Genomic DNA, 25268 nt, shown 5'->3' with positions numbered 1-25268 from the left:
ACCGAGGGCAGGAGCAGGTACGGAGATCCGGGCAGGAAGGTTTATCACCGCCTGGGATCTCAGAGCCCATTTTTTCTTACTAGGTGCAGCTCCAAGTGGTCTGGGACCTGTGGTCAGAGGCACAGAGGCCTGAATTTGAATTACAGCTCTCTTGCTTCTAGGTTATAATGTTAGTCAAATTTCTTTGCCCTGCTGGGCTGCTCTTTCTAGCAAAGACAGTCACTGAGCTTATCTCACAGGATTAATGAGATGAAAATGAACTTGGGAATATGTAGTGCCGACAGAGTAAAAACCTGATGAATATTAACCATCATTGTCATCATTAACAGTGCCCACACCCTGTGGCAAGTTTCTTAGGCCTGAGAGGGCAGTTGGGGTTTGGTGTGCACTGGAGGCACAGGCTACAGTCAGGGGAGAGCAATGACCTGGACATCCTGTGCCATTTGAGCCTGAACTGGAATGAGGCAGTTTGTGCAGCACCCACATGCTTCTGATGCGGTGAGGAAGAGGGGCAGCCCTCAGCAAGTGTCCTGAACCTTCACGGCAGCCTGTTCATCCCACCTGGGAAGGCAACCCCAGGTGGTCTCATCACTGCCCCTCTCATGGCCCTGATAGTAAAACAGATTGCAGAGATGCACCACCAGCTCCAAAATGGGGACACACTTCAGCTACTCCCATGAAGGACACTAGTCTTTCTCCCAAAAGAAGTTCAGTCATGAATGGTGGCTCTTCTTTCTGATCTGGCTGCTGACTGGTTTCCCCCCAAAGTGGACTTGAAACTAAATAGCTAGCTTCCGCCTGAGACCTCTGCCTGGATAGGAGCTGGCAGCACTGACTTCCTCTGAGCTGTTTTTATTTGCTCTTTGGGGCTCTTTGTGCACGTTAAGCCATGTAGAATGTACTTCCTGATGGTAACAAACACTCACCTTGAGTGCATGTTATACACTAGGCAAAGGGCATCATTGCATAGATAGTTCTTTAGAGTCCCATGGAATAGGAACTAGAATTATCTCCTCTTTACAGATGAGGAAACTGTGGCACAAAAAGAAAAGGTAATTTCACAGGTGAGTGGTGGAACTAGGACTTGATCTCAGGTTCAGCTAACCTAAAACTTCAGAAAAAAAGGTGCAGCTCATGCCACTAGACCAGGGAGGCTGACCCTTAGGGGTGAAGAGGAAGTTGGCAAGTCAGTAGGTTCCGGGTGGAAGCTATTGCTTCCTTGGCACCCACTTACCTCCCAGCCGGCCAGTGCATCCCAGCTGTTGGAAGTCAGCAAGGGAGGGAGAGAGTGGCCAGGCCCCTTGGGACTAGCTCGGACCCTGCCAAGAGCTCTTTCTTCATTCCAGTTGCCTGCCCTGGACTCCACCCTACACATGGTTCTGCTTAGAGCCAGCCTGAACCCAAATGCCTTTATTACTCCCCCAGAGGCCCTCTCTTGAGCCCATGATCCAATAGATTTGTACAGACTCTTGTTGGCAGCAGCTCCCTGCTGGCGCCACTTCAAAGCAGGGGCGTCAGGCTCCTCCAGGTGTCAGAGGCAGCTGGCATGTTAGCAAAAGGCCTCTGGCAGGAAGGGTTATTGAGCCAACTGCCATCCACTGGAAAACAGCACATGTGGATGACCTGTCTCTGAGAAGATTCCTTCTTGAGCCCCCTGAGGGTGGTGGTGTGGGTAATGAGGAGTTTTGAGTTCAGCCTGAAAGACCTGTCTGTGGAGATGGACAACCTTTGACCTGAGGTTGTCCCTGTTATAGAAGACAAAGATGCACCAGTAGCTTCCTGCCTGCATTTTCCCACAATTTGGCTGGGATTTCCAAGCAAGATGCAGATGTCCAGAACTTCCATGGGTCAGAGCATTGGTTTGGAGATGGATAGTGAAGCAAATGGTGTTTTTTAAAAACACCTTTAAGTAAGTCTTTCAGCATCTGCTGCAGTCACAGCCTCTGAACAGCCAACTTTCCCCCACCTGAACCAGCACTGGCGGTTCTGGTCCACTCTGCCAGGACTGGAGCAAATGATCTGGGATATATGAGCCTTTCAGCTTCTGCATGAACTTCTCCAGCAACAAGCAGCTCACTCTTCACAAAGCAGCCACAATCCTGAACCTGGGAAGCTTGAAAAAGTCTTCTAGAGCCAAACTCAATATCCCTGTGATATCTTCCTTGGAGAGGCCCTCAAAGAATTGGGTTAGAGGGCACAATGGTGCATGCCTGTAATCCCAGCGACTCAGGAGGCTGCGGCAGGAGGCTAGCAAGTTCAAGACCAGCCTCCACAACTTAGTGAGACCCTTAGCCACTTAACAAGACCTTGTCTAGAAAGAAAAAAGGATTGTGGATGTAGCTCAGCAGTAGAACCCTCCTGGGCTTAATCCCCAGTACCAAAAACAAAACAAAAAAAGAGTTGGGTCTCAGCCCTCACTTCCTCTGAGCCTTCTCTGCTAAGCCAAAGGATCTAAACACAGCCATTTGTCTGATGTCATAGTTTTTAGACTCTGTACCACTCTGACCCCCTTTTCCATGACTCTAGTTTATCCTCCTAAATGGACTGTCCAGAACTGAATGTAGTGTCAGGGTGTCATCTAGCCAGGGGAAAATAAAAGGGTAGCAGTAGTGTAAACTTTCTTACTTGTTCATGAATTTAACAGATATTTACCGAGTGCTTGTTCTGTGCCAGGCAACGTGCTGGACCCCGGATTCAAGCAATGAGCAGGGAGACAGAGTTGTCACTTGGTAGAACTTACAGTCCTGGGGCAAAGGCAGGTAATGAGGAGTTTTGAGTTCAGCCTGAAAGAGCTGTCTGTGGAGAACTGCGGAAAGAAGAGAGAACTGCGGAAAGAAGCCGGCAGTAGGGAGGCCTGCCGCAGTCTGGCAGGTGCTTTCTTCTCTCACTTCAGGCTCTGCAGGCAGGAGTAAGGTGGGGCAGGGGTGCAGCATTGTAGGAGAGGAACGGCTGGTGCAGGACCTGGGGAAGGAGGCCTGGAGAGGACTGCAGGATGAGCGCGGCTAAAGCGGCTGACATTTGATGAAGGATGCTCCCAGGGGCCCCCAAGTCGTGAGAGCTAAGGGGAGATGGGTGGATCAGGTAAGCTTATAAACCAGGGCAAGAATGGGGGACTCTGTGCTGAGGACAGCCTGTGAAGGATTTTAGGCAGCAACGGTAAAATGGTCAAGTTTGCATTGAGTACCAACCACAGTGTGGATCCCCAACTAGAAGGCAAGTAACTGCAGGGAAACTGGGGAGGGAGCTGTGTCATCAGCAGGAAAAAAGAGGTGGAAGCTGGCTGGGAGGTGGTGGCTACAGAAGTGGAGAGCTGACTGAAGAGAACTTTCAGCCATAGGATTGACAGGATTTGGCGATTAATTGATTGATTGACTGGGGGGGAGAGGGGGAGTTTCCAGGATGTCTAGGGTGCCTCCCAGGTTTCTGGCTGAGCAGAACTAGTAGGTGTTGTTGCTGTAGGAAAACCAAGAATCCCATTGGCTTTGTGGCACCCAGTATCACTGTTGGCAGTGGAGAAAACTCCTCAGACCTTTTCACACAAATCCCAGCCACATGACCCTTAGAAAGAAGGCCCCTGCTTCTGTCTGTTTCCCTTGACATGCCCACTGTCCCTGCCAACCCATAGAAGTTTCAGACAAGCAAGCAGCCAGGACAGGAGCAGCGCACACCAGGGCCACCCTGGCTCCACCAAGCCTCGCCTTATCATAGGGCCCATCTTCAAAGAGGGGCTAGTCTCTCTTTCTTGTCACTGCCTCCAGAGGTGGCAGCCATAATGGCCACACCTCAGACCTTTTTGTGAAACCCAAAAGACCAAGAAGTTCATCTGGCACAAGTCTGACCAATATGTCAAAATTAAGTGTAACTCCTAGGCGCCGTGGCGCACGCCTGTAATCCCAGCAGCTCGGGAGGCTGAGGCAGAAGGATCGTGATTTCAAAGCCCGCCTCAGCAAAAAGCAAGGCACTAAGCAACTCAGTGAGACCCTGTCTCTAAGTAAAATACAAAATATGGCTGGAGATGTGGCTCAGTGGTTGAGTGCCCCTGAATTCAATCCCCGGAAACCACCATCCTGCCCTCCCACCCTCAAAAGAACATTGCCTCTCTCTATAGCTAGTTAGCTGTTTAGAAAAAAAGTCCTTCTCCCACACCAGAAAGACAATAACACCACAAAACAAAGAATGCGTGGTAGGGGAATGGGCTCCACTTGGAGCCTGAAAACACAGGATTGATAAATCCACATTAATGAAACCTAAAACACGGGAGTAACTAGAAATAATGGTGGACAGTTTCAAAAAGCATGCAGTTGAGGGAGGAAAACAGCCAGTCAGCCTTTCCTTCAATACTATAATCTCCAATTCTTTAGCCAACTTCTCTGTTACTTCCACCCAATGGCAACTTGAGAAATTTTATAAATGAGTCTTGTGGTTGGCAGCTGAGTGGCTAGGGTGGAAACAGGTTAGGTGATTTCTCTTGAAGCTTCCAATAGAGCAAGCACACCACTTTTCACTATTTTGAGGGGTGGCTTTGGTGTTGATGATAGTGCTGGGGAGGTATCTAAAGTATCCCACAGCAAACCTTAATGCTAAGGCTGCTTCTAATCCATAGGACCTTGAAATTCTTCCTAGCTAAGCCAAATATTAGAATAGCCAGAAACTTCTTAGCAATAAGAGCTCTTAAGTTGTCCCTGAGGTCTCTCTACCTACCACATGTGTGTGAAGCAACCGGACATCAAACAACTTACTAGAGCTTTGCATTGATATTTTCAGGTTAAATTAGTTTACCTAAGAAGTAACATACCATTTTACCACTTTTCCCCAGTCACCTAACTTTAGCAGAATCGATGAAAGTATTTTTTTAGTTGTAGATGGACACAGTATATTTATTAACTTTTATGTGGTACTCTGAGGATCAAACCCAGTGACTCACATATGTGAGGCAGGCTCTCTACTGCTGAGCTACAGCCCCAGCCGTCAATGAAAATATTTAAATCAAGAAACTTTGTGGCTTTTACTAGCTCTCTATTAGTTCCTATGGTAGCTGTATTAATTCTAATTTAAGGAAAATAAAATTCTGTTTAAATACTGAAACCCACGAGAGAGAAAGAGAAAGGGAGGAGGAGAAAAGAGAGCCACAGAGCAAAGGCAGAAGAGGACACTGGCTGAATCTCATCTCCCACTCTTTATCAGGCAGGAGGAGATAAGGTGGTCTATTTTCTTTGGGGAGAGTCTCTGCCTCTTTAGATTACAGTCTGTACATTTCCATTCTCAGCACTGCTGTTCCTTTCCGGAGTGCATCACTGCTCCATCTCCTCTTGGGAGTGGAATCTACATTTGCCACTTACCCAGCTAAATGGCGATGTCACTTCACTTCCCTTTCTGGGAGCATACATGGCCACACACACATTTCTAGCTGTGACCGTGGCCCCCTTTGTGCCTCACAATCATTTTATGAGCCTTGGTTAAGTTCTGAGGCAAGGCAATGAGATGTTTAACAAACAAGCTAACCCACAGGATGCCCTGCCGAGCTCCATGAAGCTCTTGTCACAGGCAGCTTAAATATTCAAAGAGACATTTTTTTCTTATACAGAGTCTATACTATTTAAAATGCAACTGCAAGTGCAAAAGCCAGGGCTTACAACCGCAGAGCCTCCATCCCACCTCATGGGACGGCTCTGAAGAAACAAAGATATCTGAAAAGGATGACCAGTGATACTGAATCTGTCTATATGTGACCTGGGGCTCAATTCAAGTATTCACATTTGGAAACCATAAAGTAGTGTTTAACTAATGTCTCAAAAAACAAAAATTTCATACTTGAGAAGAATTTAGTTCCACCTCCTCCCAACAATCACTCCAAGAAAGCATCACGTGCCACAGTGATTGGACGCACAAAGATCCCTTGCCTTAGTTTTCAGGAACTTTTCTTCCAAGTTGCTTCTGTTAAAGGAGCTGTGGATTATAAATGATACCATGGGTACAGGTTCACTTACTGCCAATTTAGTAAGTGCTCACACAGTTAATTCTGTCAGTCTTCCTCCTACACAGAAATACACGTGGCCCCAAGGGGTCTAACCACCCACAGAGCTCTTTTGCTCATCTCTTTACCCTCCAGCACACAGAAATAGAGGGCTACAGCCCAGTGAACACCCAGGGAAAGAGAAAAGGTAGTTTCTCTGAAATGTGACATCTAGAAAACTAGAGCTCAGATTCTTATTTGGATGTCATTTATAAATTCATTTCCCCTCCAAATAACCCAAATAATGATCCAACATATGCTTAAAAGTTCCAAATCTGTACACCAACATCCCTTGGCATGCTGAATGTGTTCTCAGCATATATGTAACGACACTTTTTTTTTTTTTTTTTTTTTAATTTGTTTGGAGTAAGCTACTAGACTACCTCGGATCTACTCAGGGCAGAATGTATATACAGTAATGGTCCCTAATTATTTAACCTTTCCAGGGAGGACCCTTGCCTTTAAAGTCCCTCCCTAATCTGGGTTTAGCCACAAGGTTTAAGCTTTAGCTATGGGACAATAACAAAAAAGGCCCAAAGACTTGCAAAGCCCCCAGGACTTGCTTGGGGCCTGATATCTCTTTCTTCTTTTTAGACCCCGGAGATACCTTGTAAACAAATATGGGTTAATTTATTGGTGAAGAGAAAAGTGACAAGACATCCTGGTTAAAGCCAACACTCCTGCCCAATGTCAGATATGTATATAAGGTCATCTGTGTTAGTTTTCTATGGTTATCAAAACAAGTTACCAGAAATTTAGTGCCTTAAACAACACAAATTTTATCACATTTCAGTTCTGTGGGTCTGAAGGTTTCATTGGGCTAGACCCAAGGTATTGAGACAAGGCTTTGTTCCTTTCTAGAAGGTCAAGGGGAGGATCTGTTGTTTTCAGGCTCATTTGAGTTGCTGGTACAATTCTATTCCCTGTACAACTGAGGTCCCCATTTCCTTGCTGGCTGCAACTCAAACTATTCTCATCTTCTAAGGCTGCACCTCTCTGACCATTCTACCTTCCTTTTCTACATGAGTAGAATACATTGGGTCTACACAGATAATTCAGGACAATCACTACATTTCAAGATCTGTAACCCTCATGGCATCTGCAAAGGCCTTTTGCCATAGAGAGTAATATATTCACAGGTCCTGGGTATTAGGACATATACCTCTTTGGCAGACTATTATTCTACCTATTACACCATCTAACAATACCCATATCTAGTCAAGAGAAGTCAAGTGGCCCAGATCAGATAACAGCACCCAAAGAATTGTAAAAACAATAAATGTTGTTTTAAGTCACTTAATGTTGGGGTGGTTTCTTGGGCAGCAAAAGCTAACTGATACAATAACCAATGCTATACACCACTCTTGAGGTCTATGCAACCCTTTAGAGCAGTAACTTTCCTTCTATGCACTAGTTTAACAAGCATCGATTAGGAGGTCACTGGCAATCTTGTTTTCTGAATCCTAAAATTTCTTTTTCTATTTCTTCTACTCTAGCCAGATCTGAATATTACTGTTGAAATTAAACTAAAGTTGGCCTTACTATCTCAATAGAGCCTTAAGAGGGGCTTTTTGATGTACAACTAGAAGACACATACATGAAAAATACACAGGCTGGAAGTCTTTGAGAAAGATCTGCAGGAAGGACCACCTTTTGACAGTGTGAAAGCTGCTGATGGAACAGGTAAATTTCACTGTCACCCAACCATCACTGCTCTCTGTATAAACAGCAAGGAGGACTTTGCAGCAGTCTCATAACAGGGGTCTCTAACCTTTCATTAAGCAAATACATTTTCTCAAACAGGCTCCCTCTCAAGTTTGCTGATGCTTGAAGGTCTGGAAAGCTTCAGCAGAAGGAAAATGCCAATAGCAAGTTAATGTCCCCTTGGCTCTTTTGGCTGACTTCCCTGTGACTGGGTCTTGACTATTAATTGAATGCTATTCAGATTCCATCTCAAAAACAAATGAGGATGGAGACCAGAGGCCTGCCTTCCCCAGACTGATAAGAGCAGCACAGTGCAATTATACCAAAACAGCTTTGTTTTGGAATGTAATCACCGCCCAGCCTTCTTCCCAATGGGATGGCAACAGTGTAATTACCTCTTCAGGATCCATTGTTTGGGAATGTAATTCTGCTACAGGGCCTTCTTTCTAGCCAAAAGGAGCTACAAGAAGAATATAAGAATATGTAGCCTCCTGGCCCTTAGCACTCTTGCAAGCTGAACAAATTATTTTTCTTTTTTTTTAAACCAAGTTCAAATTTCAGCCTGTTTTCCACCAATGAAGACTCACCTACGCCTCTCAATGGTTCCAGGTGAAAAATCCCAATCTAAAGCTAGATGGGCAGAGTTCCAATTCTAACTTTTCAAGTACTACCTCTGGTCTTTGGCAAATTACTTCATCTCTCTTTAGCCTCAGTTTCCTCATCTGTAAAAATTAGTAACAAAAGTATATCATAGAAACATGTGAAGATCAAGTAAATTAAAATGTGAGAAGTACTTAGAATAGTACTTGAGTAGCATAAATGCTCTTTGTTTTGTTTCTATACATTTTGGTGCACTATATTCCATAATCACCACATTTTAGAAGTATGGCTTAATAATAGCTCATGGCCAAATCTAAGATGCAGTTACTAAATTCTGCCTTTTCACAATCCCTTTGCCAGTTTAGTACAATGGGCAATGTTTTGGATAATTTCAAAGGTTGCTACAGAACTGTCACAGTATCAGAATTATCTGCATGAGTGAAACTTCGTTCTAAAAAAGGGTGATTGTGGATATTTCCATGTCATTGTTTTCATATATGTTGCTGCTTCAAGAGAAAATACAATAAGGGCAGTGTTGTGAAATCTTGCTATTGGGAAAAATAAAAAAATTACAAAAAGCAGTCAATGGCGATATATCAATATGGCAGATTCTAGAAACAATTCACCTTTCTAATAATTTCCATTTATGAAAATAAATACTATATTTTATTCATGGGTCTACTATGCATCCCACTTCTCTTTAAATTCCCAGATTGTGCAGCTTTCCTTCTTTTCCTTTGGCCTAAACCAGTAAAGGAACATTTTGGATTCTGTTTTACCAGCCACAAGCCACAAAAGAAAGAATTATGAGTTGACAGGCAGCCCAGAAGAAAACAGCCCCATAGCTCAAGACTGGGCAGTGAAGCTGGGTCCTTCCTGCATGGCACACAGCTGCAGTAGGCTTGGTTAAAATAAATGCAGGCACTCATTTCGACACCCCTGTAAGATGAGAGAGTGTCTTTACAGGATAAAGTGGTAAAGGGACGACTATCTGGTTCTGGAGTGACACGCAATAGATACCCCACCAAAAAAACATGGCTCCCCCATTGCAGTCTAGGATCCTGAGGCAGTCAGATCACAAGTTCTTGGCAACTTAGTGTGAGACCCTTTCCCAAAATAAAACACAGCTCAGTGGTAGGGCTCATGGGTTCAATCCCCAATACCAAAGTCGGGGAGGAATACCCCCAGGATTCCAAAGGCCCCCATTCACCCACCTGCAGTTCATGGCTTAAACCAAGACATCCAATGATGTTGTTACAGTTGACAGACACAAGGACTTTGGGGACAAGCTGGCCTTGTGGATCAGCAGGCATTAAAGAGAGGAAATTAACACCCGCAGGTTGGCTCTACTTTGGTAGAGAGGGTGAGAGGTGCTATCTGCCAGCTCCCATGGCATTTCCAGCCAGTTTGGAATAAATGAGGCTGCTTGGGAACATGAAAAGGAAAAGAGAAAGAAAAAACTAATGTGAGCTCAGAGCCTTAAAAAGAAGTGGAGCAGAAGTCAGCTTGGGTTATTAGCTTCCAGCACTCATGCTGATCACTTAGGGAAAAACTGATGGAATACTAGGGACAATCAAAAGGGTTGTTCCAAGTCTTTCCAGGACTAATCCTAACCAAGTTTTACACTTGAGAAATTTCTAAAGAAAGCTGCTGTTGTATCCACTGGAAAATATGGACTTTGACCTCACGTTTGGCTTTTTCTTCCCTTACATCTTCTCTGCACATTTCTAGATCATCCTATCATTTGCCTTGGGATTGTAAACATCTCAAAGTACATACCAATCATCACCTAAACAGAGAAGTTTAGGATTCTGGCATTACAGGTTAGAGAGCATCTTTAGCCAGCATCTTCAAAATGAGCAGTAATCTAGAGTACACAACCTTGAGATTTAATAAGTTTTAAGATCACACAAGATTCACAGAGACCTCAGAGGACAGAGAACTTAAAATACAAGTAAACGGTTGGAGAGGAGAGGGTACCCAATCCAGACATAGTATAACAGTTCCCTTTTTGAAAGATGAAAGGAACAAGTGCAAAGTTAAGCTATAAAGTTGGAAGAAAGGTTGTAAGGTAATCTCTCCTAGGAATGAAATGCCAAACAGACATGATGAGAACCTGTTGTCCCAGCACATAAGCTAAATGATCTTTTATTTTCTGCTGCAGAAATGTTGTAAGGTTCCCTGAGCTCTCACAGCTAGCCTTCTTTATTTTACCATTTAGCATAACACTCTCTATCCTATAGCTCTTTATGAGCACAATATTCAGTAGGAATATGCCTATAGAAGACAGAGATAGTATCTTGTTCATCTGAATACCATCAAATACTTAACACTATACTATAAAATAGTTAAATAAATGCTTATTGGGTAAAAATGGCTAATATACTAGCTAAGCACTCTGCAGGCTATAAATTAATTCATTTCCTCACATTATCAATAGCTCCAGACCAAGAGTTACACCTCAGGAGCTCACCAGCATGAACACATCTTGTGTTCCTGGTGTGCATACCCCTTTAAATGTGGTACCAAGTCATCTCTTCCCATGCCTCTGCCTTTGTTTTTTGGCTTGAAGAATTAATCTAGGCAGTGGTTCTCAAATTTTAAAGTGCACCAGAATCACTGAGAAGACATTTTAAAACACAAATTCCTGAGCCCTAAAACCAGAGTTTCTGACTCAGAGGTTTGGGGTACAGAACAAGAATTTGCATTTGCAACAAATTCCCATGTGATTCTGATGCTAACTATCCAGGAACTACATTTTCCGGAATCCCATGTTGCCATGACTACGTAACAGCAAGTACTTGATCTACAGAGTAGATGTTTATTTCATCAGCAAAGAAAAGAGTTTTTTAGGGGCTGGGGTTGTAGCTCAACAGTAGAGTGCTTGTCTGGCATGTGCAAGGCTCTGGGTTTGATCCTCGGACCACATAATAAATAATTAAATAAAGGTATAAAAAAAAAAAAAGAAAAGGGTTTTTCAAATGCAAACTTTGTGATTACTATTTACTCTTTGGGTAACATAGCCGTAGGCAACAGTGGATACATAGATTGTCAAACTGTCAAAACACAGACCTTCAGTTACCGTATGTTGGTACCCTGGAGCCCAAGCTCCCAGTCTTTTCAACTCATTATAGCAAAGGGGACAAAGCCCTGCTCGGGACCCAGGAAATGCACTTCTGGAGAAAAGGCTAAAGCTATGAGAGATTAGTATAGTTCTATCAGTGAGGGAACTGCCATAATTCTGATTCATATTGGCTCTAAAACTTATAATAATGATAATAGCTAACATCTATTAAACACTCATTGCATGCCATACAATATTACTCTTAAGTATTTCAAATATACGAATTGAGGAGTTGAGTATCCCATATTCAAAATGCTTGGGTCTAGAAGTAATAGTATTTCAGACCCACCCATTTTGGAACATTTGCATAGAAATAAGGAACTTTTTGAGGGATGGAATTAATTTTCTGCTAATCACACAACACGGAATTCATTTATGTTTCACATACATATAACCTGAAGGTAATTTTAAATAATCTTGTACATGAAACAAAGCTCCATGGTATGGAATTTTCCACTTGTGGTGTCATGTTTTTGCTCAAACAGTTTTGGATCTTGAAGCATTTCAGATTTTGGAACTAGGAATGTTCAACCTATTTTATTTTATCCTTTCAACAATCCTATGTGCTAAGTATTATTCTTAGGACCATTATACAGATGAAGAAACGGAGTCCCAAAAGGTAAAATAAATCACCAAACATTAGAATGCTAGAGGTTGGGCTACGTAGCATACACCTTAATTCCAGCTAATTTAGATGCTAAAGCAGGAGGAATGCAAGTTGAAGGCCAGCCTTAGCAACTTAACAAGATCCCAAATCAAAATAAAAAAGAACAAAGACTGGTGATGTAGCTTACTGGAAGAGTACCCCTGGGTTCAATCCCCAGTAAAACACACACACACACACTCTCTCTCTCTCTCTCTCTCTCTCTCTCTCTCTCTCTCTGCTAGGAAGTACCAGAATGAATATTTGAACTTAAACAGTTTAGCTCCAAAGCCCAAACTCTCTCTTAAACATTTTGCTATGTTGCCTCACAGGTAAATGGTAGCTATCTTTCCTGTGCCTCACTCAAAAGATGAATGGGGACACAAAGAATTTTATGAACCATATTCGAATACAGATAGTATTGATCAAGCCTACATTTGAGCTACAGATCCCTTAATAAAACTCTCAGGATTGGTAGTTAAAATCATAGGGGAAAGTATTAAATTTTTAGTGGCAAGGTCAAAACCAAAGCAAACAAAAAACCAAGCTGGGCTCTGTGGCATATGCTTGAAATTTGACTGACTGGGGAAGCTGAGGCAGAGTAACTGGCAACTTTAGTAAGTAACAACTTTAATAAGACCCTCTTTCAGAACAGAATAGGAGAGATACCCTGTAACACACATATACACACACCCCAACACAAAAACACAAATTCATACTAGGCTTGATTATAAACTCCATGAGGGCATTTAATTCTCTTGTAATACCCAAAGTGCCCTGGAAAAGGTTAAGCACTTAGAAAGTGCTGTGTACATTCCAAAATGACAATACAGAAAGGGCACAAAAAGAAGTAAGTGGGGAAAGCAGCACAGAAAGCAGCAGTGGGAAAAGATCAAGAGGAAATTTCCTGGGGAGAGACAAAAGCACAGGAAAACTGAGTCAGACATAGGAGGAGAAAAATTCACTGACAAGGCCCAATATTTTCCCTAGAAAAGCATAAAGAAATACTAGCAATTCAACATAGAAACTGGAAGCCAGGTTCCCAATAAGCACGCCCCTCACTAGTGGTATAAGATGTGGTAAAGGGCTGGATAGAAAGCACATGAGTGTTCCAGGATCAGTGCACACCAAATAAGTAAAAGGCCCTGGGTGCTATCAGGCAGCTGGGAAGGCTGTGTTCTCTGGGAGGAGTGCTACATTTACTTCTGTTTCCCAGGCAACCAAGCCAACCCCTTATCACTTCACTTCTATCACTGGAGCAGAAGGAAAGGTAATTGGGTTAATTATTAAAGCAGCACTAGTTAGTACCACCACCACTAATTGTCCATTTATCTAGGGTTTATAAACAGCCATCCTAATTGATGTTGAGTTGGAATGTGCCACTCACTTTATTTGCCTGGCTACTGGGCACCAGAGGGGTATGGAACAGAGAGAGAGAAAGAGTTCAGCCGAGGAGATAAAGGGTCCAACACCAGGATCATTATTCATTTCTACTCATACTCACTTCAATAATAACATGAAGGCACTTGGCTGCATTAACTATAACTCATCTTTTCCAGTTTTGTGACTTCTAGTGAAGATTTGATAGTGAGGGATCAAGCAATTTGCTGTACTGGACAACTGTGCTATCAGGTTGTGAAATCAGGCTAATTCCTAAAAGTCAATAAGCCCTAGGCTCCAGATGCCCATTAAGTAGCCAAATTAAACTAGAAGCCCTCCTGAAAGCTTCCCTAAGGAACCAAGCAAGTGGGGACCAACTAAGAGAGAGCAATAGGAGGGGAAATGACAATCAAAAATAAAGTTAACAAGGGAAAGATAAGTAAATTATTGTCAATACCAGTCACCAAACTGAAGGATGCCTGGGCATAAGGTTACATAAAGCAATATAATTATTGGGTATGTAATATATATTTGTAATATACATGACAACAGTAGTCCAAAGGAGGGGAAAGGGAATGGAGCCATAATGGAGAATATTTGTTTCTTACCATTATCAAGCCTTATAAATCTGAAGTAGAGCCCAATAAAATATACTTCAAAATTCAATAAAGTGCTAGGCACAGTGACACGTGCCTATAATCCCAGCTTTTCAGGAGGCTAAGGAAGGAGGATTGCAAATTCAAGGCCAGCTTGGGGAATGTAATAAGGCTCTGTCTCAAAAGTAAAAACAATTTTAGCCTATAATCCCAGTGTCTTGGGAGACTGAGCCAGGAGGATCATAAGTTTGAGGCCAGTCCTTGGCAACTAAGCAAGATCCTATCACAAAACTAAAATTTTAAAAGGGCAAGGGGGGATGTAGCAAAGTTATAAAATGCCCCTGGATTCAATCCCTAGTACTAGAGGAAAAAATTTTTTTTCTTTTCTTTTCTTTTTTTTTAATGTCTGGGGACATAGCTCAGCAATAAGGACTGGTTTCAATCCCCAGTATCTCCCACTAAAAAAATCAGGACTGGAGTTGTGGCTCTGTGGTAGAGTGCTTGCCTAGCTTGTGTGAGGCCCTGGATTTGATCCTCAGCACTACATAAAAATAAATTAAATAAAGGTACTGATTCCAACTACAACTAAAAATAAAAATCAATAAATGAATTAAAATGGTATATTAGAGGATATTCATTTAATACAGAGTCAGTATAGGAAAAACTGAGGAATAAAGAAGACATTAAAAATATGGAAAACAAAATGGTAGACAAAAATCCACAACAGCGTTAATAACATCATTAAAAGTGAGAGGACTAAGTAATCCAAAGGTTGAGACTGTCTGGCAGAATAAAAAAAACAAGAGATGAGCATGGTGATGCACGCCTATAATCTCAGTGACTAAAGAGGCTGAGACAGGAGGACTGCAACTTCCAGGCCAGCCTCAGCAACTTAGCAAGACTCTGTGTCAAAATAAAAAATAAAGAGGACTGGGGATATAGCTCAGTGGTAGAGAACACAGTGAAATTAAATAAGAAATAAAAAACAGAAGAAAACTGCTGAAATTCACAAATATTGAAATACTGAAAAACACATTCCTAAACAGTTAATGGGTCAAAGAAGAAATTAAAACAGATATTAGGATGACTGGGCAGAAAGCCATCTCTAGCCTAAGATATTTAACCAGGCTCCAATGACCTGTGGGAAAAAGCAGGAAAATCCTGACACTTCCCATTGATTTTAATCAAAATAGTAAATTAAGTACATCAGGATCACATCTGCCAGGAACAGATGCTCATTAGGATGAAAGTCAAAAAAATTATGCAGGACAGATAACTAATATCCTAAATTACCCAGGTCGCTATCCCTCAGAAGATTTTTGTTCTTTCAGTAATTATAAGGAGGCTGTCAAATGTCAGGACTTCTCATTTCACTTTTATGAAGCCTCAAACATGCAGAAAAATATTATAAGATTAAGAACCTTTTGGCAGTTACTCCCTACTTGAATAAGTGAAGCAGCACAGAAGATAGAATAAGAGGTTTTATGAGTCAGGCAGACATGGTTTAAGTTCCAAGTCTGAGACAGACATGTAGCACAGTGGTAGACACTTGCCTAGCACAAGGTTCTCTGTTCAATCCCTAAGACTGGAGAGAACAAGGAAGGAATGAAGGAATGTACAGCCTCTCACAGTAATATAATGGGCAAGTGACATAATTTCGGTGAACCTGTTTTCTTCCCTGTAAAATGGAAACACCACCACCTGCCTCATAAGGTTGATACAATGATTAAAGGAGAGCACTTAGGACAGTACCTGGTCCATTGTTGGAAGTCCTTGGCATCACTACACAGAACTAGACTTATCTGCTAAAAAGTCAGCAGGGGGAGCTCTCTAGACTTCTGCCTGTTTCCCCAAAATCTACCTGGCAGAGGGGCAGTAGCATTAGATGTATTTACACCTCTTTAAATATGGATTAAGCCTGAACCTGGGTTCATAGGCGGCTGGAGGCCACCAGAAATCCACACAACTGTGGGGAAGGCACCACAATAAGGCAGAAGGGATGGAGATTAACACACTATCAGAATTCCTGTGCAGTAGCTTCTGTTCTCTGTTATCATTCCAAAGCTCTTGAGGGAGAAAGTAGACTGAAAGGATCTTAATTTTCTGCACATCCATTTTTGTTGATGTTTCTGAATAGCTTTGGTTAGGGTCCACAGGAGACTCATTAGCTACCAAAGTAATGGTCAGACTTCCTAAAACTGCATGCGAATGTCTGCTTTGTCCCTCCAGACAGGCCAAATTTCCATGCTTCACCCCTGCAAAAAGCCTCTCACCATACAAAGGTTCTACTAACATCTGGAGCCAAGAACTAAACAGCAAAATTAAGGGATGGCCTGCCAAAGAGACTTGGAGCTACAGAGGACAGGGATCACGTCCATCTTATTTACCCTACTAGCCCAGAACAGAGTCTGGCACATAACAGCTGCAGAATAAATACCTGCTGAATGTAATTATTCTGGGACCATTACAATCTCATTCCAATCATACAAGAGAAAGTGCCTTTCCAGGAAAATTGGGAGTGCTTACTGCTAAAAGGCCAATTTCTCTATCACTCTGAAAGCCATTATTACAACAGCTCAAATACATGATCACAAGTAAGTTTAATAAAAAGCAAAACTTCTATATTCAGGAGGGTAAGAAAGCTAGAGGAAAGGACTGTTATAGTACAAAATTTTCTTCAGTAAGCACCGTTGGGTTGTAAAAAGTCATGTCTAGGAACCACATAAAATGAAGGAATTAAATAACAAAAACTCTAAAGATCAGATAAGTTCCCTGGAACTAACCCACCCACCCTTCCTTCCTTTCTCCCTCCCTCCCTCCCTTCCGTCCTTCCTTAATACCTTTATTTTATTTTTATGTGGTGCTGAGGATCGAACTCAGCGCCCCACACATGCTAGGTGAGCACTCTACCACTGAGCCACAACCCCAGGCCCTCTTTCTTTGTTTTAATAAAGGTCCTGGAAAAGGAATTCTACTTTGATGCTTTCTTCTTTAAAATAACAGTGGTCAGGCAGACCAAGAAAGTGGGTAGACTGCCAAGCCCTGAAGTCTACTGCAGGGCCCATTTCCGACTCCTCTACTTCCTAGCAGCATCACTGTGGGCAAGTTAATCAGGAAACAGCACTCCTTTCATAGAAATGAAATATGTGAGCTGGGTGTGGTACATATTCCTATAATCTATTCTGGAGGTTAAGGCAGGAGAATAGCAAGTTCTAGACAAGCTGGGGCAATGTGGTGAGATTACCCCCCCCCCAACATAAAAAAACAATTTTTAAGATAAACTGAAAAGAAGAAATATGTGTAATGCACTTAAAACACTCCTAAGTACAAAGCCAAGTACTCAAAAAATATTAGGTCCAAATATTTACAAATGATGGTAGCTTTAAAGGAAGACCAATACTCTAACACATACCTTAAGAAAATAAGAGAAACCCATCTAATTGTAAATAAAAATCATTTGTAATTTAACTCAAGAATGAGTTCCTTTTGCTAGTGGCATTTAGCATCATTTAATAGAGAATTGTTCTTAGTAAACTCCACATCTATAAACAATTGCTGCTAGAACACAGCCCATAGTTTGAAAGAAATCCATAAGTGCAATTAGGCCACTTGGGGTCAGACCACTGGTCATAAAGCAAGGAATAGGAAATGGAGGTAAGAGTTACTGGAGGCGAGGAGGAAAAAACAACATACAGCTGTTCCAAAAAAGCTAAATGCCAAGAAAACAGAGATTTGCAGGCAGTAGAGGAGCAGGAGGTGCTGCAGGGGGTGGTGGAGGCAGATGTCTGAAACAAAGAAGGGTGGAGAAGATCTCTGTAGTATTACTGTCTGGCAGCAAGTGATTATCTGCCAGTGAGGAGCTTCCACATGCCTTCAGCCAAGCCACAAAGCAGTGCCAGGCAAGGAGAGGCACAAGGCCACAGGGTCTATTTAACAACTAGGGCAAGAGCCCTCCTCAGACAAGGCTGTCAGGAGATTGCAGCATAATCTGTTCCCCTGCTGGAACTGATGTTCAGCTGAGAAGCCCCTAAGGTTTCTGGGATTTCTTGGCCTTGATGTTGGGTCACGGATACTACTTTGGGGAGTCCAGATCCCATGGCTGCCTGCCTGCTATCACAGCAGCTTGGTAGAAATCCCTATTTAAAAAAAAAAAAAAAAAGTCTGCAACATTTTCCCAGCCTGACAGTACCACTGTCTTTCTTTGCTTTTAAACCACCACATGGCCTAGGTTTCCACACCAGAATGGCATTTCAAAACTTCTAATAAAGATGCTTATTAAAGATATTCCAAAATGGGGCTTGAGTTTTATTCCTTTTTTGGCTTTGCATACATAAACGTATAAGCTGGTAGTGAAGATGGGAGTGGGGGTAAAGAATGTGATGGGGAAACAACCTTTGTCACACACAAAAATTAGAATTCTGCTTTGTTTCCTTCTCTGGAGACTCTCAAAAGCTGATGCTCTCACCGTATCTCAGAGCCTGGTCACATAATATCCCAGAGCTAAAAACAGAGGTCCCTAAGCAATTCAGTCATCATAAAACTGCCTCTTTGGGGTTTACCCAGCCCATTTTTTATTCTGTAAAGAGTTCTGAGTCAGCTTCATGAGTCTGTTCCCTCCTCCTTCCTCAGAAGATTCCACAGTACCTGGAAACTCCATGCGCTGGCAATAGCAAAGGGTTGGAGAGGTGTACATTAAGCTCCTAATTAAATCACGGGTCTGGATCATGAGGATCTCACAAACCAAAACATGAACAAGATATCTTCATGATTCAATTAAAAGCAGAGCCAGGATTTAATTGCTAGATTAAAAACCAAGTGGTTTCAACAATTTCTTTATTTATTTTCTTCTTTTCATAACAAAAAGGTCTGAAGGAGATAGGAGTAGACCAGAGAAATGGTTTTTCCTCAACACTGTCTCCTGCCTAAAAGTAAAGAACTGAGTCTAGGACCCAAAACAGAGTTTTTAGCCAGATGCCAAGATACTATCATACCAACACAGGTAAAAGATAGAGAAGTTTCATCTGGCTTCCTGACCCTTCACAATTTTATAAAATCCAAAGACACATTTCCTTACCTGCCAGGACCCTGTTAACAGAAGAGTGAGTAGCCAAACCAGGCTGTCCACGTTCATGAAAAATCCCAGCATAAGGCAGGTACTCAGGCAACAAAAAACGCCTATAAGAAGAAATCATGTGTGAAAAGCCAATTAAAGACTAGAATAAAACAAAGGCAATACTATCTACCCTCAAAAATCTAGGCTAAGGGCTGGGGTTGTGGCTCAGTGGTAGGGCACTTGCCCTGTATGTGAGAGGCACTGGGTTGGACTCTCAGCACTGCATAAAAATAAATAAATAAATAATTTGAAAAAAATCTAGGCTAAGGGATATACTGATGCTAAGGATTCCACTGAAGTCCAGAAACGTACAAGAATTCCAAGAATCATTAGGTGTGGTGGTGCATGCCTATAATCCTAGAGACTTAAAAGGCTTAAGCTGGAGGATCACACATTCAAGGTCAGCCTGGGCAACTTAGTGAGATACTGTCTCAAAAATTTTTCAAAATGGGATGGGGATGTTTGTCAGTGGTAGAGTGCTTGCCTAGCAGTAGTAAGACCCTGAGCTCAATCCTCAGTACTACAAAAAAATAAGACAAAAGTCCCAGGATCTGTCCTTGGACAAATTACATCTCCTTCCTGCTCCTCTAAAGTAAAGCCACCCGCCAGGCTTCTATCTTTGAAGAGAACACTCCCAGTGCCTTTTTTCTTCTTCTTCTTTTGTGGTACTGGAGAATGAACCCAGGGACTTTCTATCACATCAACAGTCCTTTTTACTTTTTATTTTGCAACAGGGTCTCACTAAGTTTCACAGACTGGCCTTGAATGGGGTCTTCTTGCCTTCGCCTGCTTAGTAGTTGAGATTACAAGGTGTGCACCACTGTGCCCAACTTCAATGCTACTTTTCTATCTATTTTCATTGCAGCTAATAATGTATCAAGTCTTTAGGAGACAGGCTAGAGTATAGGCTCACTAGGAAATAATTAAAGTTAGAGATAATCCAAAGACCCCAAAGTAGGTTTAAAACTAAATCCTTGGGCTGGGGATGTGGCTCAAGCGGTAGCGCGCTCGCCTGGCATGCGTGCGGCCCGGGTTCAATCCTCAGCACCACATACAAAGAAAGATGTTGTATCCGCCGAAAACTAAAAAAAAAAAAAAAAATATTAAAAAGTTCTCTCTCTTTCTCTCTCTCTCTCTTTCTCTCTCTCTTAAAAAAAAAAAAAACAAAACTAAATCCTAGGTTCTCATAAAGGCTCCCTCTATTCCCGACAACCTAGTTCTTACCGTGGGACAAAGCGTCCAAGTGAAGGTGCAGACATCCGGGCATTTCGGGGAGCTCGGTGCCTGGATCTGTCACCATTATCCCTGGAGAAAACAAAAAGACTACACATAAGAGAGTCACTAAGGCAGAATTTATCCACCAGCCTAAAAGACAAGAATCCCGCAAATTAAATTCCTATTCTTAGAGGAGATGAGCCTACAGAAATCAGTGATCTGGTGGCTCATTGATTTGGATGGCACATTACTATACTGCATTTCTGGACTACCTCAATAAAGGTTCTATACGAATTTACCAACACTTCAGGAAGAAGAGAATTTTTCATGAGTTAATGTGATCCCTGAACACGGCAGCATTTGAAATTAAAGTCAAGTTTAGGTTTTGGGAACTGAAATATACATACATATATATATATATGCACATACACACACACACACACAGAGTGTGTATGTGTGTGTGTGTGTGTGTAAACTTGTTTTTCTGAATTGAAAAACTGGCTTTTGAGGATCCTGAAGGAAGAAAAATTCCTTCTACCAATATCATTTGGCAAATGGTCATCTTCAAATATATCTGTTCAGATCCCTGTGTAGAAAAATCAATGACAAGTGAAAGGAAAACAAGAGCACAATAACAAAACTAGTTAGTTAGTTCTTGGAAAGACTGAAAAATATGATAATAATGGAGACTATCAGAAAATATAATCCTAGGGCCCGGGCTGTAGCTCATCAGCAGAACACTTACCTAGCACGCATGAGGCAGAACTCTGTTCAACCCTCAGCACCACATAAAAATAAATAAAAAACTAAAGGCATTCTGTCCATCTACAACTACAAAAAGAAAAAAAAAAAAAATCCTAAGCTAAGTCCTTTGAGTAAATACAATCTGTTTTCTTTACGGACTATTAAAATGATAATAATAACCACCATTTACTGTCTACTAAATTCCTATACTACGTCATTAACATGTTATTCCACTTAATCTTTCTAGCTATCCCATGAGGTATCATTAGTTTTGTTTTACAGATAAGAAAACTAAGAACCAGACAAATACCCAAGTACACACAGATACTAAGAGGGTAAGGCAAGATTCAAGGAAGATCTGAATCTTTCTGCTACTTTTCACTGCTTCTTACAAGAAAAGAGAGGAAAGGAACTTCACATGGTTTAGTTTCCAATGCATCAAAGGAACAATAAGCCAAAGGGCACTGGCTGGACAGAGTAGTTAATTAGCTGCTTAAACAACTCTACAAAATAACTGACCCTCTGACAGCTTGATCTGGAACTCTTTTTTTTAATTCTCCCTTTGGATTATCTTCAAATCAATGAGATAATCTTCAAATTGGCCCTGGAACCAAAGTGAAGGCAACACTTTGACTTTTAAGTGGACCACTGGGAGATATACAAGCCAGAAACAAACGCCTAGGAAGGTTTTTACATCTTGATAGAATTGGCTGCTGAGCATTAAGAGGAATCAATACCAAGGATATTGGAATCTGAACCATTAAAAGGATTTGGTTTTTATTTTCCCCAAAGAAAAAGCACACTATTATTTTTCTTTTCTTTTTTGTCATATTCCTTTGACTTGAAAGTCTATAAAGAAAAGGAGATAAGACTACATAGAAAGTAAAAAGGACATATAAAAATAATGAGATCAGAAGTCTCTGACCAACAGAATGCAATTATTCTATAGCCCCCAAAGTATTACACATGTACACAATGAAGTACCCAAATATCAAATAAGATAGCTCCCAAATTAAACATACTATTACTTTTCAAAGATATGCAGAATCCAGTTATGATGAGTTAAAACACCAATTCATTTAAAAGTGCAACTGAATTCATGATGGCTTTTTATTATTGTATATTTAACTTAACAATGGGCACAACCAGTTATCATGAGAGGAATTAGGAAATATTTTGAAGTTAAAAAGTGTCCTAAGAAATGCAAATCAAAACTACACTGAAGGCAGGTGTAATGGCACATGCCTATAATCCCACCTGCTGAGGAACCTGAGGCCCTAAGTATTTTACAAGACCTTGTTTCTAAATAAAATAATAATAATAATAAAAGGGCTGGGGATGTGGCTCAGTGGTTAAGCGCCCCTGGTTTCACTCCCCAGTACAAAAAGAAAAAAGAAAAACTACACTGAGATTTTTATCTCATACCAATCAGAATGGCAGCCATCAAGAATATAAACAACAGCCAGGTACATGCCTGTAATCCCACAGGCTCCGGAGGCTCAGCAAAAGTGAAGCCCTAAGCACCTCAGTGAGACCCTGTCTCTAAATAAAATAGGAAACAGGGCGGGGGATGTGACTCAGTGGTCAAGTGTCCCTGAGTTCAATCCCTGCTGCGCCCCTGCAAAAAGAGTACAAATAATAATAAATGCTGTAAATGATGTGGAGAAAAAGAACCACTTTTACACTGTTGGTAGGATTGTAAATTAGTACAATCACTACGGAAATTAGTATGGAGGTTCCTCAAAAAACTAGGCATGGAACCACCATATGATCTAGCTATACCACTCCTTGAATTTATTCGAAAGAACTGAAGTCATCATGCTATAGTGATACATGCATACCTGTGCTTATAGCCACACAATTCACAACAGCAAACTATGAAACCAGCCTAGGTATCCAAGAATAAATAAAGAAGCTGTGCTATATATTTACAAAACAATGGAGTTTTATTCAGCCTAAAGAAAAATGGAATGGAATTATGTCATTTGTAGGAAAATGGATGGCACTAGAGACCATTATATTAAGCAAAATAAGTCAAATTCGGGTCAAAGATCATTATGTTTTGTCTCATATGTGGAAGCCAGAGATGAAAAAGAAAGGCTGGAGGGGATAGAATCTCATGAAAATCAAAGGGAGATTTATAGAGAAAGGGACCAGGGGAGGGAGGGAAGAAGTATAGGTTTTTGATATTGACCAAATTATATTGTTATATTGTGTGCATGTATGAATATGTAACAACAAATCCCATCATTACGTACAGCTATAAAGCATCAATTAAAAAAATGTGGGGGGAGGGGTCCTAAGAAGGAAAAAAGGCAGAGACCCCTAAGCTTCAAGAAGATAAAAAACTAAACTAGAAAGAAGCACCATGGGGCAAATCCAATTACTCTATGGCTCTGGGAGAGAGCTGGCCTCCAGAATCACATTAAGGAGCTGACAATTTGCTCTTGCAAGTCCAAGTTCTAACTCCTTCTGGGCAAGAAAGAACACTCTATCTGGTATTAGTAGACATGAAAGGCAAACAAGGAAGGAGATGCAGTGTGTAGGACAGGGCTGATGAGCTTCCTGCATCCAAAGAGCTTGGTGAGAGGACTCGGGAAGACAACTTAAAACAATGTACAAACACCAGGACTAGGAGAAAATGTAAACACCTGTAACGTGCATCACAAATCTCTTTTTGTTGTTATTAAAACCTAAAAATAGTCAACTTCTTTCTGATTAATTTCCTTCCTCCATTTATTGGCGGTGGGGAGGTAGCAGGGGAGATGCAATACTAGATTGAACCGGGTGAACTCTTCCACTGAACTACATCCCCAGCCCCCCCCCCCTTTTTTTTTTTTGAGACAAGCTCTAAGTTGCCCAGGCTGGCCTGAAACTTGTATTCCTCCTGCCTCAGTCTCCCAAGTCACTGGGCTTACTGGGGTATTCCACTGTGCTGGCTTCTTTGTCCATTTTTTTTAAAAAAGCAGAGAGGATTAAAATAATATTTGTATTATATTTATTTTACCACAATAAAAAATTAAAATTAGACAAAAGAGAAAGGAGACTGGGCTGGGGATGTGGCTCAAGCGGTAGCGCGCTCGCCTGGCATGCGTGCGGCCCGGGTTCGATCCTCAGCACCACATACAAACAAAGATGTTGTGTCCGCCGAGAACTAAAATATAAATATTAAAAATCTCAATCTCTCTCTCTCTCTAAAAAAAAAAAAGAGAGAGAGAGAGAGAGAAAGGAGACTGAAATCTGTCTAGAGGTAATGACTTTAAAGTGTTCATAATTACCAGAGGATATAAAACAAAAGAAAGAAAGATCAGCTAGCTCTGGCTCCAATGCAACCAAATTCTCAGATGAAAAAACAATATAACATAGTAGAGGCTAAAGATGTAGCTCAGTGCTGGAGCACTTGCTCAGCATATGTGAGGCCCTGGGTTTCATCGTCAGCACTGCAAGAAATCTTTAAAAATAATTTTTTTAAAAAGTACAAAACACTGAGTAGCAGTGCCTTTGCTGGTACACAGCTTAACATCTTGGCTAAGTATAGGAAAGTAAGGGTTAAGTGGCATCGACGTAATATAGAGAAGTCTTGAAATTAAAGTGTTAAGACTCTAGCAAAGAAGGAGAAATGACATTACAGGAACCAGACTTATTAGGAAGATAGGAAATGCTGCAAACACACAAATGAGATGCTGCCTGGGGCAGAAGGAAACAGCTTCTGGAGAAAACAGCGCATCAAACAGCTCCCTCACTCCCTGCCCGGGAAAACCTTATAAACAATAGGGTAAGGTGGCAAAGGTCAGAATGCTCAACCAAAGGACAAGGCAGAAAACAAGAAATAAAAAGTAGGGCTTGAAAATCCCAGGCTAAAGGTATGGCTCCCAATAACCTAGAAGTGAAAAGATAACTAAAGACTCTTCAGATTCTAACTGTCTACAAGAAAAAGAAGAATCAAAGATAAGAAGACTGGGAAACAAATTTCAACAAACAGGAGATTTGGGAAGAGAGCTAAAGAGAGAGGAGAAGGATAATGTTTAAGAGTCTCAAGAAAAGACCAAATGAATTAAAAGTTCTTAAAATAATGATGTAGTCAGAAAACTAAGAGTCTGCCATGCACTTCAGTGCTGATACAAGGTCAACATAAG

At 41.5% G+C, this 25268-nt stretch overlaps 1 protein-coding gene across 9 annotated transcripts in view; it reads right to left on the bottom strand.

The window, feature by feature from the left end:
* Ambra1 (autophagy and beclin 1 regulator 1) overlaps positions 1-25268 on the bottom strand; it is a 185021-nt gene that overhangs the window by 76699 nt on the left and 83054 nt on the right. For all 9 annotated transcript variants that reach the window (XM_027936403.2, XM_027936406.3, XM_027936404.2 and 6 more), the window contains 2 exons: positions 20398-20478; positions 19135-19235 (listed from right to left, as the gene is read on the bottom strand). In XM_027936403.2, the coding sequence (XP_027792204.1) occupies positions 19135-19235; positions 20398-20478 (182 nt within the window). The remainder of the gene's footprint in view (positions 1-19134; positions 19236-20397; positions 20479-25268) is intronic.

Source organism: Marmota flaviventris, chromosome 9 (genome assembly GCF_047511675.1).
Source record: "Marmota flaviventris isolate mMarFla1 chromosome 9, mMarFla1.hap1, whole genome shotgun sequence".
In the NCBI taxonomy this organism is placed as follows: Eukaryota; Metazoa; Chordata; class Mammalia; order Rodentia; family Sciuridae; genus Marmota; species Marmota flaviventris.
Note: the sequence above shows the minus strand (reverse complement) of the source record. Positions and strands in the feature narration are given on the sequence as shown.